Below are 18893 nucleotides of genomic sequence, written 5' to 3'. Positions count from 1 at the left end.
TGTCTGGCTGGCATTGTGGTCCACTGTGGCTCCTGTTTGGTGCTCCTGATTTATCACTTCCTGAACATCTGTCTCTTGAGCAGTGATCTCGCTACATTCACTGGGGTTAGGGGTGAAAGACCCTTAGGAATGAGGGAGGGGGTGTTATTCTTTTTATCTAAGTTAAGGTAACATCTCTCTAGGAATCTCCAGATCCTTCAGTGCAGCTCTGTCCAACATCTTCCAGTGGTTGATCGTAGAATCATGTTGGAAGACTTACAAATGTCTAGAGAAGTATTTTCTCTAGGAACTTATAGGTTCTGCATCACAACTCTATGATCAACTTCTGGCAGAGTTGCACTAGACAACCTAGAGATTCCTAGAGACAACATATTAATCAAAACTACAAATAATCAAATCCACAAAAGCCAAAGCTGCAGATGTGGAGAGTCAACTGTACTTCTCTTCCTACTTTTGTATCAATCAGTTAAGCACTGTGCTTTTGGATGTGGGGGGCAAAAAAACTACCTGAGATGACTATTTCCCTGTAACAGGCTTCCATGATCTTTCTTGGGGCGGACTTCAGAAATCTAGCCATGTTAGTCTGGAATATCAGTATGCAAAGGGATTTTGTAGCACCTTTGAGACTAATTGTGTAGAACAAGTTGTAGCATAAGCTTTTGGAGACTTGATCCAAGGAAGTAGACCAAGTCTACAAAAGCTTATGCTACTATTTTGTCTACGCAGCTAGTCTCCAAGGTGCTACAAGATCCCTTTGCCTGATGATCTCCCTTGTTGTGTCTTTGGGTACTGGGGACACCTGGTGAACAGCTGAAGGCTCCCTTTAGCTCTAACATGGTAAGAATTTTTCAGGGGTGCTTTAGTTGGGTCTTCTTGCATGGTCCCTTCCAATTCTAGGATCCTATCATTCTAACTACTGGCTCTTACCACATGAGGGAGCTCTAATGCCATATTTTAAGTACATTCCTGGCGCTGTCTGTAATACTATCATCGAATTATCAACTCCAAGAGTTCTTGCACAGAAGGGGCCACCTTTACATCACCAAGAAGCAGAGATGCAAATCTTTACTTAATTCTTTCTTACATGTAAGAGTGATTAATTTTAGATGTTTACTTCCACACTGGGTGAGATTATTGGGGTGTGGCTGTGGGTACTTGCACGCACACACACACTTTTCCCCCAGTAATTTCAACATTCTGGACCTTTTCCCTGATTCCCTCCCGCCAACAAAAACATTGGATTTTGTGGTGGTTGTAAAAATCTTTTCTAGCAAAACATGGGTGTTTGGGTGTTGTTTGTTTGCAAAATAAAATAAAATTTTAAAAAAATCATTGTTAAAATGGCTGTGTGTGTGTGTGTGCATGTGTGCAAAACCCATTATTTTTATGCAAATAATATTTTTGCAAAATGTCCAGGGATTGACCCACCTCTTTTGTTGGACAGAGTGTCTCTCAGCACATTCAGACCTGCTTTCTTATCAAAGGCGAGATAATCTGCAAGAGCTCTTTACATCTGTAGTAGCAACCACTGTCTGCCCTGTTTGTTGCAGTGATGAAAACCTGCCATTGCTGCATTCTCACATGCAAAAATGAATAATTTTGGGCAGTTTCCCTCCCACTGGCTGAAACTACAAACAATTTTGTTCACTTTTTAACAGTTTGTCACACTGTGAAAAATTTATTCATGCAGGCTCAGAAAAAAATCTGTACTATTACATCTGTTTTCCTCTTTGTCAACTAATCCGTATATTCCACCTCAAATGGTTGAACTTCATCTCCTCTTAATAACAATTCAATAAATATATAAAAACCAGTATACAGAGAAGTTCCAGTATCACAAGACACAGACCTGTACCCTTGTGGCAACCAGTTTGTAATTCCACATTTTGTAATGATAAGTGTCTAGAAAATAAGACCTATCAATTTTTGCTTCCAGCAGTTTACTTACTTTACCTTACCAGCAGATTATTACTGGAACCCAGTCTTCCTCAATTGTTTTTAGATATTTATTATTCATCAAAGAGGTAAGTTTGCCCAAGTCTAACATATCAATAAGCTTTGTCAGCCATTTGTCTGTTATGGGTACTTTGACAAAAGGATAATAATGATAATAACAGATTAAGCTATCAGAGAGTTAATGATAAACTAGGAGAAAGTTGAAGTTACTACAGACTTTCAATATTGGAAGAACTGTTGTTGCTATTTTTAAAAAATTACCAAGAAAAAGGAAATTATGTGCATAATGTGATATTAATGTAGATACTGGGTTTTTAAAAAAAAATAAAGTATACACATGCACACACACTGCACAAAAAAGTGTATGTTGTGCAAAACAGAAAGTTTTCTAGTTAATTTTTTTGCACAAAGAATTATTTTGCAAACAAAACAAAACACCCACCCCAAATGTGCAAAATCTTCTCATGGCTCTCCATTTTCTCAGTGGGGTGTCTTGATCTTTCTACAACCCCTGTCTCACCAAGGAGAAGAAAGCTGGCTTCTCTGCCTCTTCCTTTCCAGATATGTTTCCCTATTCCTGCTTGACACCAATTTGTGATCTGCACCCTTGTAAAGCATGGTCCCAGGGAGTGCATCATCACTGCACTGCCTTCCCAGGTCAACTCCCTCTTGCAGCTTCCTGGCTCAGCAGTCAGCAGGGACCCCGCTCAAGCAACTCCAGGGCTTTCCTACTGTACCTCTTCCTTCCCGGTTCCCTATTTCCCTTCCCTTTACCTCTCGCCAGCCCTCTTCCCTTCCCACCCATCCCACCTGCCATGAATACTCACGGCAGAAGGTGCTGTTCCTCCACTTGATGACAACTCCTTCAGCCTTGCAGGCATCTGCATAGGCTTGTACAATGGAGCACAGGGTGGAGAGCATCCCATCATATTTGCACATGTCGTACACACAGGTCTGAATGAAGAGCTCTGGCCGAACCAGGCGGTGGCATGGGGTGAAGGGGCTGGACTGCAGGACGTGGCATTGCTCCTCTACAAATGGTCTCACCTGGGCAGTGCAGGGAGGGTCCAGATCCTGTCGTGTGTCTGGCAAGCAGCTGCAACAGGATGTCAGGAATACTTAGCTGTGGATTTCCTCCACTGGCAGGAGGTTGGATTAGCCTGGCCCTTGGGAGTGCCTTCCAACTCTAGGATCCTGATAGCCTACAAAGACCAGGAGCGGATGCTCCTCTGCTGAGCAGGAGGGCCAAGGAGATTGTTTAGCACCTTTGATCAGTGAGGTGGGGTGGGGGTATCCCCTTCAAATTTAGGAGGGAGGAGAGAGGACATGCAGCCCAGTATGCCTGTGAGAGCCATGGGGCACGGCCTTTACCTGGCATCGCTGTCGCCATCCACCTTCCAGCTGTTTCCAAACTGGGTGACATTTTTGGCTTGGTCTCCATTAGGCATCAGTAGCTCATCTTCTTGCAAGCCATTGTAGTTCCCACAAAGGCCACAGACCTGTAAGCCAAGACAGTGGGCATTAGAATGGTTCCCACATGCTGAAGGAACATGGATTATCTATGGAATTCCCCCCAAATTCCTCCATGCCATGGCTATATCCCTAGGGGTTGTCTTCTGTGATGGAATCCTTTTCTTGCCTTCTGTATCCACATGGCAGCCAGGGTGGCTCTCACGTGGGGCAGAAAACCTACTCTGGGCTCTAGTCTGAACTTTATTTTATTGTTGTTGCTGTTATTATTGACATTAAAATCTAGACAATACTACTTTCTAAAAAACATATCACAAGAAACAATGTCTTGATATGTTTGTTGGAATGTAGTATTGTCTAGATTTTAATATGTCAATAAAAATCAGATCATATATTAGAATAGAGTAGTGCTATAACTTCCCTTGATCTAGACACTATACTTGTATTGACGTAGGTCAATGCTAGCTGCCCACAGACTCACCTGGGAGAAGTAGGTGCCTGGCAGGCTGATCTCCAAATGCTGGTTCCCATCATATTTCACTACCAGCCCGAAGTTGGTCTCCACCACCAAGTAAATGCCCACATTGCCCACAGTCACGCTGTTACCCTGAGAGCGCCTCTCTGTAGGCACATAGGTTCTCTCATTGTTGAACTGGGGGGAACAAGAGATATCAGTCAGGGGTGGAAAGGGGCACTTTTCTAGGCAGGATTCACCCTTCTGCACATGTTCACGCTTACAGCCATCACACACACACACACACACACACACACACACACAGGGATCCTGTGGGGTGTCTTATGTATGAAGTGCATTCCCCTATAGAAGTGGTGGGACATTTTTGTCTGATGAGGAATGGCCACATTCAGTTCAAAGTCTGCAAGGTGGAATTGTGAATGCATGTGTTTTACATATATTGTGTTTTAAATTATATTTAAACTGTTTTAACTATTTTTATAGTACAGGTTGAGTCTCCTTATCCAAAATGCTTAGGACCAGAAGTGTTTTAGATTCTGGGTGGTTTTCTTTTTTTTGGATTTTGGAATATTTTTTGCACCTTGGAGATAGGACCCAATTCTAAACATGAGATTCATTTGTGCTTCATATATACCTTATACACAAGAGACTGAAGGTAATTTTATACACAATATTTTAAATAAATTTATGCATGAAATAATGCTTGTGCACACTGAACCAACAGAAAGCAAAGGTGTCACTATCTCACCTACCCATGTGGACAATTTTGGATTTGGGGGATTTTGGAATTTGGGATAAGAGAGACTCAGACTGTATCGCTGTTTGTTTTTTAAAATTGTAATGTACAGTAGGCCCTCCATATCTATGGACTATTCATCCATGGATTCAACTATCCATGGCTTGAAAATATTATAAAAAGATATAAATTCCAAAAAGCAAACCTTGATTTTGCTATTTTAAACAAGAAACACCATTTTACTATGCCATTGTATTTAATGGGACTTGAACATCCACGGATGTTGTTATCCACAGGGGGTCCTGGAACCAAACCCTAGAGGATATCTAGGGTCCACTGTAATATTTTAGCCTATATGTATTTTAAGTTTCATAAGCCGTCTTGATTACCCTGGTAGGAGAAAGGCCAGGTATAAACTGAATAAACGGACAGACAAGCAAATACATGTACTGTACACTAAAATCCACACTGCGCATTATGCATTGATGAGGATTGCAAGGGGACGTTCATTATGCATGGATGCACACCTGCATTTACTTGCCCATTTCATTACCCATCTGGTGTTCTGGTTCTCTTATGCCATGTTGCCATTCAATGCAAGGATCACATAGCAAAATTAATGTACAGTCCGCCCTTCTTATACACGGATTTTTTATGCATGGATTCAAGCATACACAGTTTGAAAATGTTCAAAAAAGTATAAATTTCAAATAGCAAACCTTAATTTTGCATTTTTTTTTTATGAGGGACACCATTTTGCTATGTCATTATATTTAATGAGACTTGAGTATACATGGATTTTGTTATACACAGGGAATCTTGGAACCAAACCCTAGCGTATAACAAGGGTCCACTGTATACCTCCATGAATGGATATTTAAGCTGTGCAGTGTAGCATCTCAGTTAAAGAGTGAGAGGTGTCATAAAATGGAAGCATCAATTAAAACTGGTTCCCAAGCAAACATGGGGTGGTTCCCATTGTGAAAAGCTCAGTTGAACTGCACTTTTCTAGACTGGGATAGAGGAAGACTTCATTTCAGCAGCTTTTTTTAGGAATTATAATATCCCAGCATTGTTCCACACATCTGATCACTAGTGTTTGATGGCTTTCCAGTCAAATGGGTGCTGAATCTGTTCCAGGGTTTAGTCTGAACTTTAAAGGAGCTATCCAGGTACTAACACTTGCCTCCTTGTGGGTTCAGCACCTTGGAGAGATCATTCAAAGCTTCCTTCCATGGGGGAACTCACGCAGGACACCAAGAAGATAGCAGGAGTCACGGTCTTGGGACTGGCTTGGCTACACAGATACACAGATACCTAGGCTGCATCTGCACTGCAGAATTAATTCAGTTTGAAATTGCTTTAACTGCCATGGCTCCATCCTATGGAATCGTAGTTGGTGGGGCACCAGAGTTCTCTGACAGAGACCAAACATATTTGAAGAAGTCTGCTTCGTCAGATACATGGAGTGGAGTGAAATTGGTATCATGAGCTTTCGTACACTTGAGTTTACAAAAGCTCATGCTACCAAGTTCCATCTTTCAGTTAGTATCAAAGGTGCTGCACACTGATTTTCTAGACTAACACAGCTATGTCTTTCAATTCTGACAGAGAAGATTAAATATCTCACAAAATCTCAAATCCCAGAATCCCATAGCATTGAACTACAGCAGTTAAAGAGGTGTCGAACTGCATTAATTCTGAAGTACAGATGCAGCACAAGTTACAAGCATATTGGCACAAATACAACCGCCAGCTGCTCTTCCATACCAGGATCCTCTTGTTTTTTTGGAGGGTGACCCGGGTGCCATACACGTCGACGTAAACCTCTCGAAGATAGGTGGCTCCTCGCTGACCTCGGTCTTCATTCCTACCACTGATGGTGACAGGGGTGATGCTGCTGTTGCTGCAGACGGTGACAAGGGTGTAGGTGCAGGTGCCCATGAAGGTGTGCATCACTTTGTCAAAGGTGTAGTAATGTGGATCACCCACCACGTGGCAGGATGCGCGACCTGGGGAGGGAGGCCATGGAGATCTTTGTGAGCTCAAAGGAGGACGCTCAGAGCAGCTCTGTCCCCATTTTAAAGGCACGAGACTGACACCAAGAGCAACTAGGGCACTCAGGGCCATCCAGAATCACCAGGACTGAGAAAAGTTGAGTGCTCTGGTCCTGTTCCCCTACCATACCTGAAAGTATCTCAGCACCACAGCTGAAGTCACGGTGTCACCCAATCTTGTCTAACTCAGAGGTTAGGATGGCTGGGAGATAGCTATCACTTGGCTGAGAGACCACCAGGAAGGAGTAACCATGATCTTCAGGTCTGCCAGGAATCCTTTGAAGGTGAAGGATGCCAGTCAGAGCTGGCAATACTTGCTGGGATGGGTGTCCAAGCTTCTGGCTGCCTGCCTGGCTTTGTGACAATAGGACCCCACCTAAGCCTAACTGGTGTGTCCAGTTTAGGAAGCTAAGCAAGGTCAGTCTGGAGCAGGATTTGGATGGGAAAACACCGGGGAACATCAGGGCTGCACTCACACTGCAGAAATAATCCAGGTTGGTACCACTGCCATGGCTCAATGCTATGGAATCATGGAAATTTTAGTTTTGCGAGACATTTAGCCTTCCCTGTCAGAGAGCTCTGATACCACAACAAACTCCAAATCCCAGGGTTCCAATACATTGAGCCAAGGTGGTTAAAGTGGTTTCTGCAGTGCAGATGCAGCCCCAGATTCTTCTTCAGGTAAAACAGGAATGAATCCTTGAGCAGCTAGAGAGGGAGAGAAGTCAAAGATGGAGGTCCTAGACAGGACAAAGATGTAATTCAGCTGCCTATTAGCTGTTACTATGGTAATGAAATATTTTTATCCTGCCCTTTTATCCTGAGATCCCAGGGCAGATAATATACATAATACACACCCACACCCACGCTCACACCCACACCCCATGCCAGAAGCAATTCCAGATTAAATTCAATGAATAATTTAAATAGGATAAAACATACTAAACAACTCAATAAATTAAAACAGCTTGAAAAGAATAAAAAATGTTTTTTAAAAACACGCTCAAAGGTAAATTTGTTTGTATCATTTTAAATGTTGTTTTCATAAAAAGCGGGATATAAATAAAAGTTTTATTTATTATTATTTATTAAATTTGTCCCCAAAGAGTCCAATAAAAATCATTTTTAATGCCACAGAGAAGCTAGCATTGGTGCCAATCAGGCCTCTAAGGGGAGGATATTCCATAAATGGGGAGTGGGGTGCCACAGCAGAGAAGGCCCTGCATCCATATAACTCCATGGTGTACTGCCTGCACTTATGGGACACAGAGGAAGGCTCCTCTGGCAGATCTCAGTATTCAGGCAAACCAATATAGGGAGAGGCCCCTCTTCAGATCTGGAGGCAGGGATTCCTCCAGGCAGGGGAATCACTAGGGGTTGTGGGGGGGTATGGACTGCACCAGGTGACACCTCAGATGGGGATGTCTGCTCTCTGATGTGGACTCCCAAAGACTGATGGTCCTGGAAAAGTCCTGGTCCACCTGCATGTAGGTGGCAAAGAGGCCAGCCAGGACACTGTTGGCATGCCATGGCAAATTCCTGGGTGCCTCTCCCATTGCTGAATGATGCCTGGGCCACTTCAGGACTTGCAAACAAGGCCAGTAGACCAGAACATCAAGGGACATGGGCAGTCTCTTCGGATGCCATGGTTTACCAGCCACTGGCAACAAGTAGTTCAGAGCCTTTCTCTTCCATAGTGACCCAATCTACTCCTAGGGGACCCTTGACCTGGTGGCTCTGAGCCTGAGGGTGACAGCATGAGAAACCACACTGGAGTGGCACAAACGCTAATGACAGTACTGGTCCCAGGCCATTTAGGGATTTGAATGTCACCCACCAGCTCCATGAATTCACACTGGGGACCTCTTTCTTCCACTTGTTGGGCAGGAGCTTCACCCTGTCCAATGGAATCTTTTCAAGCCTACAATGCAAGTTTTATATGCTTTTGTATGGAGCATTGGGCTCCCATCTTTTTCTCTCCTTTAAAGGCCAGGATTGCACAGTTCCGCTGTCATTCCTTCTGCCTTTCCATCCTCCTCATTTCAGGAGATCACCTGCCCCTCCCAACCTTCCAGCCCCAAACTCACTGCTGGTGTGGCAGCCAAGCATGCCATCTTGGACACTGCATTTCTCCAGCACGCCACATTCCCACGGCGTGCACTCAATGGTGCCACCATGCTCGCAGGTGCAACGCTCACTGCACATCTCATTGGAGAACCAGCTTTCACCCAGCTGCCACAGAAAGAAGAGGGGAGAACTGTCACATGTGGGGAGATATCTGAGGAGGTTGGAGCTTCTTCCTCTCTCACTTCACCCTCCTTGGAACCTCAGATCATAGGGAAGCAAAATGTGGCTGTTTTTGCAGACTTCGGCCCCTCCAGGCTCCCAAAATCCCAATGATTTTGCCATCTTATACAGCAGAGTCTCGATTATCCGACTCAGTAATCTGACATTCCGGATTATCCGACGTCGGATAGGTCAGTGGGCGTGGCTTGGAGCCCTTGCCACGCCCCCAGCTGGAAAGGGCTCCAAGCGCAGCGAGCGAGCAGCAGCCAACACCACCAGGCAAGCGCGGAGGCTTTTCATAGTGATTGCTAAGCTTTTCATAGTGATTCAAGGCTTTTCTTATGACCTTCCGGATTATCCGACATTTTCGGCTATCCAACCTATGGGACCGCCAGTTTACGTCGGATAATCGAGACTCTACTGTACTGTTGTTGTGTGCCTTTCAGTCATTTCTGACTTATGGCAACCCTAAGGCAACTCTATCATTGAGTTTTCTTAGCAAGATTTGTTTGGGTGTGTGTGTACCATTGCCATTATCTGAGGCTGAGAGAGTGTGACTTGCTCAAGATCACCCAGTGAGTTCCAGTGGTTGAGCTAGATTTGAACTGTGGTCTCTAGAGTCCTAGTCCAGTGCTCTCACCATTTTATATAAGGGGCACCAATTTACTAGACCACTGTATACAATGAGACTTTAGCATCCACAGGTTTTGGTATCCATGGGGGAAGGGGGTTGTCCTGGAACCAAACCCCAGTGGATACCAAGGATCCACTGTACTTTTTTTGCACATAAGCTGACTTTGGGGTACAAAGGCCATTTTTGATGCCAAAACAGGTGCCCCCCCCCCCCCCCGGCAAAACCATTGGTTTATGAAACATGAAGGCTGAGCTTTTTCTCCATGGGGTGTCTCACTGTGTCAGGAGATGCCCTTTCCTGTGAAAGAAAAGAAACTTGTGGACATTCTTTACACCCATCTCATCTGTCAACCCCAATTGACCAAGCGAAGAACCTGCCTGGTAGTACTGTCCCTGACGGGTGATGCAGCCGCAGCTGCTCTCCAGGACGCATCTGTCTCCACTCAGGACAAATCCTTCATCACAGAAGCAGCCCCCCACAGGCAAGGAGCTGCAGGAGCTGAGCACTGAGGGGGTGACACAACTGGAGGTGCAACGGTGCCCACAGCTTTCATAGTGGCTCCCTGCAGGGCAGGAGATGGCTGGGAGGAAGGAAACAGGAGGGGGAAAGTCACTCAATAAGCCTTCTCCAGGAGCCTCTTGGCCAGAGAACACCATTCTGAGCAAGATCCTACATTGTGCTTACAGGGTGCATTTACACTGTAGAATAATGCAGTTTGACCAGGGTGACCAGATGTCCTAACCATAAAGGAGGATAAGGCACTGTAAAATGTAAGGCATGACCAAATAAACACTCAAAACACTAATATAAATATGAATTCATGCCTCTTAGTCATGCTCTGCATGGACAACGTTTTGCAATTCCTCCTGGACAGAAGGTTGAAATGTAAGACATGTCTGGTCACCCTGAGTTTGACACCACTTTAACTGCATCCATCCATCCTACAGAATCCTGGGATCTGCAGTTTGGTGAGGCCCCAGCATGCTTGGGCAGACAAGGCTAAAACCTTGCAAAACTACGAATCCCAGGATTTCCATAGGATGGAGTTACAGCACTTCAAGTGATGTTAAACCTCATTATTTCTACAGTGTAGATGCACCCATAGTTACATAGTGACTGTGATACACCTCTTACACAGTGGCTTGTACTGCATCAAAAGTGCAACCGAATGCCCAACCAGCACGTAATGTTCATGCATGCCCAATGCTCAATGTGCACGTGCAGGCAGAACAACACCAGCTCTACCTCTGCAACCTAGAACTGAATGTAGATATTCTGTACTTGACAAAAATGCCCTGCCGCTTCTGTATGGCAACTTACACAAGTATAAGACATCAACTGGATCCCAGCTGCAGCCTCTTTGCTTTCTGCCTGCCCACCCATGATGTCTCCTGCCAGATCCTTGTTCAAAGAATATTTCCTTTGGGAGGAATCCCATAATACTGCAAAATGGAGCACAGCTCTCTTGGCTGTGGGATTCTGGACCTACAGTCTAAAAACAGAACTTGTCCAAGACTTAATCTAGCAATACCAAGGCTTCTCTTCCTCAGTCCTAGCTTTGTCAGTGTGCCTCTTTCTGCCTAGTAAATGCCTAGTACCATGGAAGCAGCTGAGTGGCACGACTCACGGCACAAGGTGGCGTTCCTCCATTCCAAACACAGTCCCGCGTTGGAGCATGCCTCCGCATAAGCCTGCAGTCCATTGCAGAGGGAGGTTTGTTGCCCATTGGTGAAGCAGCTGTCCAGAACACAGTTCTCAAAGAAATTTGCTGGGTCTATAATGGGATGGCAATCCTTGAAGATGCCTGTGCAAAAGGGGGAAAGAAGATCTTAGAATTCCAGAATCTTAGAGATGGAAGGTAACCCCAAGGGTCATCTAATCCAACCTCCTGCCATGCAGAAATACACGACCAAGGCATTTCTGAAAGATGCTCATCCAAACTCAGTTTAAAGGTCTCCAAATATGGAGAGTCTAAAATGTCAATACAGTACAACACAACCCATGACAACAGGTCCAGATCCCTCCTTGGCTGGGGATCCCACACTGAAGGGGAGGAAGGTGTTGCTTCTTCACATCCTGACTCTCTCAATGTTTCTGTTATAGCTCTAACATGAGCCCAAAGGGGGACTCTCTTTTGGGATGTGCTCCAGGGCCATCCACCTTCATCTGGCTTTGGCAGCAAGTTTTGCTGTTGTGACAGCCACAGGAAGCCAGACAGATGGCATCCTTTGTTGGGTGGGCTCATCTCGGGAAAGCCAGCAAGTTCCTTGTTTTTTTTGTTTGGCAGGTGGCTATAAGGACTGAGGACCCAACCTCAGTCTCCACAGCAAGAGTCTCTCAGATTGAGGGCACCCCCAGACCTGTGACCTGGATCTTTTCAAATGAGGAGGAAGGGAATGCTAACAATTGCATCCACAAGCTGATGCACTAAGAGGCATTGATTCTCTGATCCCTGAATAGCTCTGCCACCAGGAGGGCTGAGTGTGAATGTTACAGGCTAATGGATCTTTCCAAAGTTCACACAGTTCTGGAGCATTCAGTGACCAAGCCCAGCTCTGTAGCCATTCCCATTTCTATCCAATTGACAGTTTCCATTCCTTCATCATTTCTGGAAGTAGAGAGGCAATTCCCTGGGAAGCACAACTTCTGGGGCTCAGAATATCTACCTGCTGGATCTGTGATCATTGTACAAGCAGAATCTTTCCGGATTTCATCCTCCAGCTCTGGTTTGCAAAGAGGTGAGGGGTTGGAACATCTGCACAATGTAAGGAAGAAAGCAATGACTTTGCAGCAGCTTCATCCAGTGCTTATCAGGTACCGTTTGATGCTGACTCTTGCCAGTGGCATCACTAGGGTTGGTGTCACCTGGAACGGTAACTCATGGTGTCACCTCACCTTCTCCACTGACCTTCTCCCATACCAAACCATAGAGAATCCTTAGTAAATTTTTTCGTACTAATATTACCAATAAATCATAATTCCTAAGTATCACTGAGTGTAATGATAATAGAATCATAAAATCATAGAGTTGGAAGAGATCACAAGGGCCATCCAGTCCAACCCCCTGCCATGCAGGAAATCACAATCAAAGCATCCCAGACAGATGGCCATTCAGCCTCTGTTTAAAGAAAGAGAGCCCACCACACTCCGTGGTCACAATAGTTGTGACATAAACAACTTGCAAAATTAAAATTATAACTTTAAATTACAATATCATATGCACAGCCTAAATGTATTTCTATATATATAGTTTCATGTGGTTAAAGTGAAAATTTGGTAAAATGTGATCTTTTTAAAGAAAAAGTTTAAAAGAATATTTTAATTGATTTTTAATTTTTTAAATTAAATTTTTAAAATTAATTTTAAAAAGAAACTTGGGGCCTCTCCTTTCTCCTGACCCCACTCACACCATCTCTTCAACGTTTTAAAGGACACAGGAGAGTGCCACAGTCCATTTCTGCCCAAAAAGCAGGTGTTTGAGAAGTGGTGTCACCCTCCTTAGAGTGACACCTAGTGTGGTCCACACACCCTGCATCCTGCTAGTGATGCCACTGACTCTTGGCTCCCACCTCAGGGTGGGGATGGGGATAGGGGAGAATCTACACTGTGTCCTCTCAGGGGGTCCAGGTCTTGTCCAGTGTGGACAGCAACCCTAACCCCAGTGGCATCCTCTTCCAGGAACGGGCCTGAGGCGGAGAACATCCATAGCACCACCTACCCAGTGAGGTTTCCTGGAACCAGCCAGCTGTCTCCCAGGAGGTTGGAACTGCCTGCAGGTTGTCCGTCTGGCTTTAGGTTGTCATCTTGTGGATTGCCATTGTAATTACCTTTGTGGGGCAAGAATCAGAAGAAAAGTTGTAAGGTTCCTGGCCAGGGTCAGGCTCTGCTTTATAAAATACAATTAACTGGGGCTGGTGAAGGTGTTAATGAGCAGTTACTGCCCCGTGCTAGTCACACAGAATCATAGAGTTGGAAGAAACCATTAAGGCCATTCAGTCCAATCCCCTGCCATGCAGGAACACTGTATCAAAACAACCCTGACAGATGGCCATCCAGCATGTGTTTAAAAACCTCCAAAGATGGAGACTCTACCACATTTCAAGGCAGCAGTGTCTTCCATTGTCAAACAGCTCTTACTGTCAGGAACTTCTTCCTAATGTTGAAGTGGAATTGTTAAATGCCAGAGGAACTCAGTTCTGCTAGCACACTACCGGTTTGTCTGCTCATGGTTTCTCCTTGGTGCATCTACATTAGAGAAATAATGCAGCTTGGCACCACCTTAACTGCCATGGCTCCATACTATGGGATACTGGGATCTGTAGTTTTGTGAGCTATTTAGCCTTCCCTGTCAGAGAGCTCTGGTGCCCCACCAAACTACAAAACCCAGAATTCTATAGCATTGAGCTATAAGGTTGTTACAAACTGCATTATTTCTGCAGTGCGGCAGCAGCCCTTGTTCTCTCCCCAAATTCACCCTCTTTTTTCCATACAGCAAACTGGGGAAAGAGCGATGGGGCAGGGGAAAAGTCAGGATGATTAGGAATATAGGCTTCTGCTCTTCACCTTACACTCTCTGGCATAAATTCTCTTGCTAGTAGAGTCATTGCATCCATGGGATTTTCCTATGTACTGACTCACCATTCAACTTTCTCTCTCTCTCCAGCAGGAGTCCAGCTCTTCCTATTTTATTTGTCTAAAATATCAGTCCTAGAACTGTTCAATCCATGTTCAAAATGGAGAATGTAACATGCACAAAAAATACATGATGCAAGCTTTTGAAGCTCCACTGGCTTCTTCATCAGGCAAAAGTGTTAAAAATCATACTGTTTTGTGGATCTGGGATGCTATTGTGCTTTGCAAAATGGCTACACTTGGATATAGTAATAATAATAATAATAATAATAATAATAATAATTTTTATTTATATTTCTAGCCTCTCCCTGTGGATTGTGGCAGGATTACATCAATAAAATAATACAATATAGTATAAAAATACAGTCAATAAAATACTAACATTAGTACAATAAAATAGCTAGGCCATCATCAATAATCCAATAATCATACAATCATAATCCAAAGTGGAGCATTTCATTTTAATAATCTCCTATATAAGATCGTGTGGGTAAGCCCGCTGGAAGAGATCCGTCTTTAGTGCCTTCTTAAAGGCATCTAAGGTGGTAATAAGACGGATCTCCTCCGTTTTTGTGTAATTCTATAATTCATGGAATAGGTGGCAAGGTGGGAACAAAAGGTAAGGGGGCTCCTAAGTGTGTTGCCCCCCTTCCTAGCCCACAGTTTTTGGGTGAACATCCAAGACTCACCACATAGTCCGCAGAGCTGGCTTTTGTACGACGGTGGCACAGAGACCTCCACATAATGGTTTCCATCAAACCTGACACCCAGGCTGAAGTCTGTTTCCAAGAAGACGTAGCTACCACTTCTCTGCACCACAATCTTGTTGTTACTGATGAAAATGGGCAGGTTTCTTCTCCTGTTATTGACCTACAAATACCACAACAACACAAGACAACTCAGGCCTTGTGTTGGTCCTTGGAGAGCCCAGCTCCGACCCACATCCCACTGCCATGATTTATCAGAACACCCCCCCCCCCACTTGGTTGCCCCCTCCTTTTGCCCACTATGGCTAGGAACAGGCCCTCAGACTGAGCCATTGGCCCCAAAGATCCATTTTGTCCATGGATGACAGCAATGGCCCTGAATAAAAATGCTGCCCACCCCAATGAAATTTCCCCTTGGCCTGCAGTTTTCTAGCATGGCAGTAACTTAAGGCTTCAGTTGAACATTTAGAAGTAGAGTTTAGGCATCCAAAGTAAATGGCAAAAGGCAAAGTGAATACAATAATTAGCAGGGTTTCAAGATTGAGATTATTTTTTTGCCTCATTTTCTGCAGTGCTAGAAATTTCAGGACCAAAAAAAAATTTCATTAGGGCTCAGAATTTTTAGTTGGAGAGCAAAGTCCTCATTTGCCCTTCCCTATGGTTACACCCTTGGTTTTGCACCCGTGGAACTCCATGCTCCAAGGAGCTAAAAAACATCTGCCTAGGATGCAGTAAGGATTTTTTTCACCGCCATGGAGAACCTGTGATTGCCAAGGACAGGTTGTGAAGGATAGAAGGTTCTCAGTTGGAAGGAAATTCTGACTTAGCATTAGAAAAACCTTCCTGATGATCGGAGCTAAAGACAGGGTGCCCTCAGATGATGTTAGACTCTCCTTTACTAGAGGTTTTTAAAGATGGGTTAGGTGATCCAATAAAGGTGTTGCTCTCGTGGACATTTTTTAGCTGGCGATTGTTACATAGGCAGTAGACTAGACAGCCCTGCCTGCAAACCTTCAGGGCTGTACATCTTTTAGAATCACTATGAAGCCAGGATAGACATCGGTTTCCTTACCTCAACATTCCAGTTCTTCAGCAGAGAAATCCGCTCGCCATAGACCTCCACATGAACTGATTTGACATAAGACACGGCTGTATTGGAACCCCGGTGCTCGTTGGTGGTGGAAACATGGAAAGTGCCTGGCACGCTGCTGGAGTTGGTGCAGACCTGAGACAGGGTGTAGGTGCAGTTGCCCATGAAATGGTGGACCCGGCCATCGAATGTGGTGTAATGAGGGTCCCCTGAGGCACTGCAGGTGGTACGACCTGCAAAGGGCAGAAGAAGAAGGCATGAGCAATAAGGACAGTCCACGGGCATAAATGGAGTTGCCACCAAAGCTGCCAAGAAAGTGCATAGAGCCTGATGCTCAAGGAAAACAGAAATCAGAAACCAAAGACATGAAAAGGGCCCTTCCACCAGGTTTAGCCATTCAGTCCCTGGATTTATACATAAGCTAAGGAAGATAAAGGTTAGAACCACTGGAAAGGCACACACTCACTACAGTTTATATCAAATATATCATCATGTTTGAAATCTTTTATACTCATGAAGTTTTTACTAACTGCCAAAACAAAAATATAACTCCATTTGAAATGTTCAGATAATTCACATTTTTGGTACAGCTTGACTCTCCCTTATCCAGAATTTTGAAATCTGAAATATTCCAAAAAACCAAAACTTTTTTCATAATGATACCTTTGCTTTCTGATGGTCCAATGTACACAAAGTTTCATAGACAAAATTATTTAAAATAATGTATAAAATTATCTTCAGGCTATGTGTATAAGGTATACATGAAACATAAATGAATTTCATGTTCAGAATTGAGTCTCTCTCTCTCTATATATATATGCAAATGAAGAGATTCAAAAATAAATTAAAAATCCAAAATGCAAAGCATCTCTGGTCCTAAGCATTTTAGATAAGGGAGACTCAACCTGTAATACCATGGGACCACTTAAACTTGGCATAGATTAGTGACTCAGCATGTTCTAATCTGATCTTCTGGATATTTCATTCTACAACTTGACCCCAATACATACTTGCCAGAATCATGTAAGTCTCTTACATGACAGGGGAAGTGTGATCCTGCTGGTGCTCTTGGACATCTCAGTGGCATTCGATACCATAGACCATAGTATCCTTCTGGAATGCCTGAGGGAGTTAGGTATTGCGTTCCAATGGTTCCATTCCTACCTCTCGGGCAGATTCCAGATGGTGATGCTGGGGGACAGCTGTTCTTCCAAGAGAGAGCTGACATCTGGTGTCCCTCAGGGTGCCATTTTGTCCCCCATGCTGTTTAACATTTACATGAAACCACTGGGAAAGATCATCCGGAGACATGTGGGGCATGGTGTCATCAGTACGCTGATGACACCCAAATCTATTTCTCTATGTCTCCAACTGCTGCAGTGACTAAGGATGGCCTCTCTTCTCTGGATGCCTGTCTTGAGTCGGTAATGAGGGAAAACAAACTCAGACTGAATCTAGAGAAAATGGAGGTACTCGTGATAGGTACCCCAAGTCCAGGGATGGAGTTCTGTCACCCAGTCCTGGATCGGGTCACACTTCCCCTAAAGGACGAGGTTCGCAGTTTGGGAATACTCCTGGATCCATCCTTACAATTGACATCCCAAATAGATGCGACAGCCAGGAGTGCTTGGTATCAGCTTCGGTTGATATGCCAACTGCGTCCCTACCTGGACCGAAAGGACTTTGAAGCAGTAGTACTTGCACTGGTAATCTCTCGGTTAGATTTCTGCAATGCGCTCTACTTGGGGCTACCCATGTACCAAATTCAGAAGCTTCAATTGGTTCAAAATGCAGCAGCCAGATTGGTCACTGGAACATCTAGGTTTGACCATGTAACACCAATACTGAAATCTCTTCACTGGCTGCCAATTAGCTTCCGGGTGCAATACAAGGTGTTGGCTATTACCTTCAAAAGCCCTACATGGCTCGGGCCCCAGTTACTTGCAGGAGCGCTTCTCCCTACATAATCTGCTCCACACTCTTAGAACATCTGGGAAGTTCTTACCAGAATATTATGATACCAGGTTAATGACAACTTCACATAAGGCATTCACTGCCGCGGCCCCAAGATTATGGAATGACCTACCGGAAGAGATCTGTCTCATACCTTAGAGGCCTTTAAGAAGGCACTCAAAATGGATCTCTTCTGGCGGGCTTATCCACTGAATTCCATATAAAAAGGTTATGACGACTGCTCTTCCTTGACTCTGATTGTTGGTTAATGGATGAATTGTAATTTTTAGAGAACTAATAGGAATTCTTGGTAAATTCAGTGTTAGTATTTTATTGTTGTATTGATTGTAAATTGTACTAAGTGTCTTTAAAGGTTGCAATCCTGCCTCAATCCGTGGGAGAGGTGAGAGGTATAAATAAACTGTATTATTATTATTATTATTATTATTATTATTATTATTAATCAGGCATAATATCAGGCATGAGTTTCCCTATGAAAGTGGTTGGACATTTTTGTCTGATGTTGAACATCCATATTCACTTTAAGGTCACAGAAGCAATAATAATAATAATAATAATAATAATAATAATAATAATAATAATAATTTCTATTTCTATCTTCCCGCCTCTCCCAATGGATCGAAGCGGGATCACAGCAACGTTAAAATTACAAGTGTGTATGGAGCAGCACATTCTTAGCCAATGTTTACCACTTTGTCTCTGCTGAAATTGGTGATAGTACACCTTCAGCTGTGCATTTTTTATTCATCCAGGTGTTCACTCAGTTGCACATTCAGTGGGCAATGTTGCAATTCAACATAAGGGTGTTTATCATAATTGATGCACACTCCTATATGAGATGTTTTCATTACATAATGATATAATTACATTACATAA

The 18893-nt window shown here is 43.9% G+C and overlaps 1 protein-coding gene across 1 annotated transcript in view; it reads right to left on the bottom strand.

Annotated features, from left to right (window-relative positions):
- LOC149317939 (IgGFc-binding protein-like) overlaps positions 1-18893 on the bottom strand; it is an 86250-nt gene that overhangs the window by 13528 nt on the left and 53829 nt on the right. Inside the window, exons 37-47 of the mRNA XM_089513260.1 lie at positions 16026-16276; positions 14936-15116; positions 13333-13441; positions 12281-12369; positions 11242-11418; positions 9992-10194; positions 8782-8926; positions 6408-6649; positions 3908-4078; positions 3328-3455; positions 2784-3052 (exon numbers count right to left, since the gene is read on the bottom strand). Coding sequence (XP_089369386.1) covers positions 2784-3052; positions 3328-3455; positions 3908-4078; positions 6408-6649; positions 8782-8926; positions 9992-10194; positions 11242-11418; positions 12281-12369; positions 13333-13441; positions 14936-15116; positions 16026-16276 — 1965 coding nt within the window. The remainder of the gene's footprint in view (positions 1-2783; positions 3053-3327; positions 3456-3907; positions 4079-6407; positions 6650-8781; positions 8927-9991; positions 10195-11241; positions 11419-12280; positions 12370-13332; positions 13442-14935; positions 15117-16025; positions 16277-18893) is intronic.

This window comes from Sceloporus occidentalis, unplaced genomic scaffold (genome assembly GCF_023333645.1).
Source record: "Sceloporus occidentalis isolate IW3139 unplaced genomic scaffold, rSceOcc1.0.p SCAF_2, whole genome shotgun sequence".
NCBI classification, from domain to species: Eukaryota; Metazoa; Chordata; class Lepidosauria; order Squamata; family Phrynosomatidae; genus Sceloporus; species Sceloporus occidentalis.
Note: the sequence above shows the minus strand (reverse complement) of the source record. Positions and strands in the feature narration are given on the sequence as shown.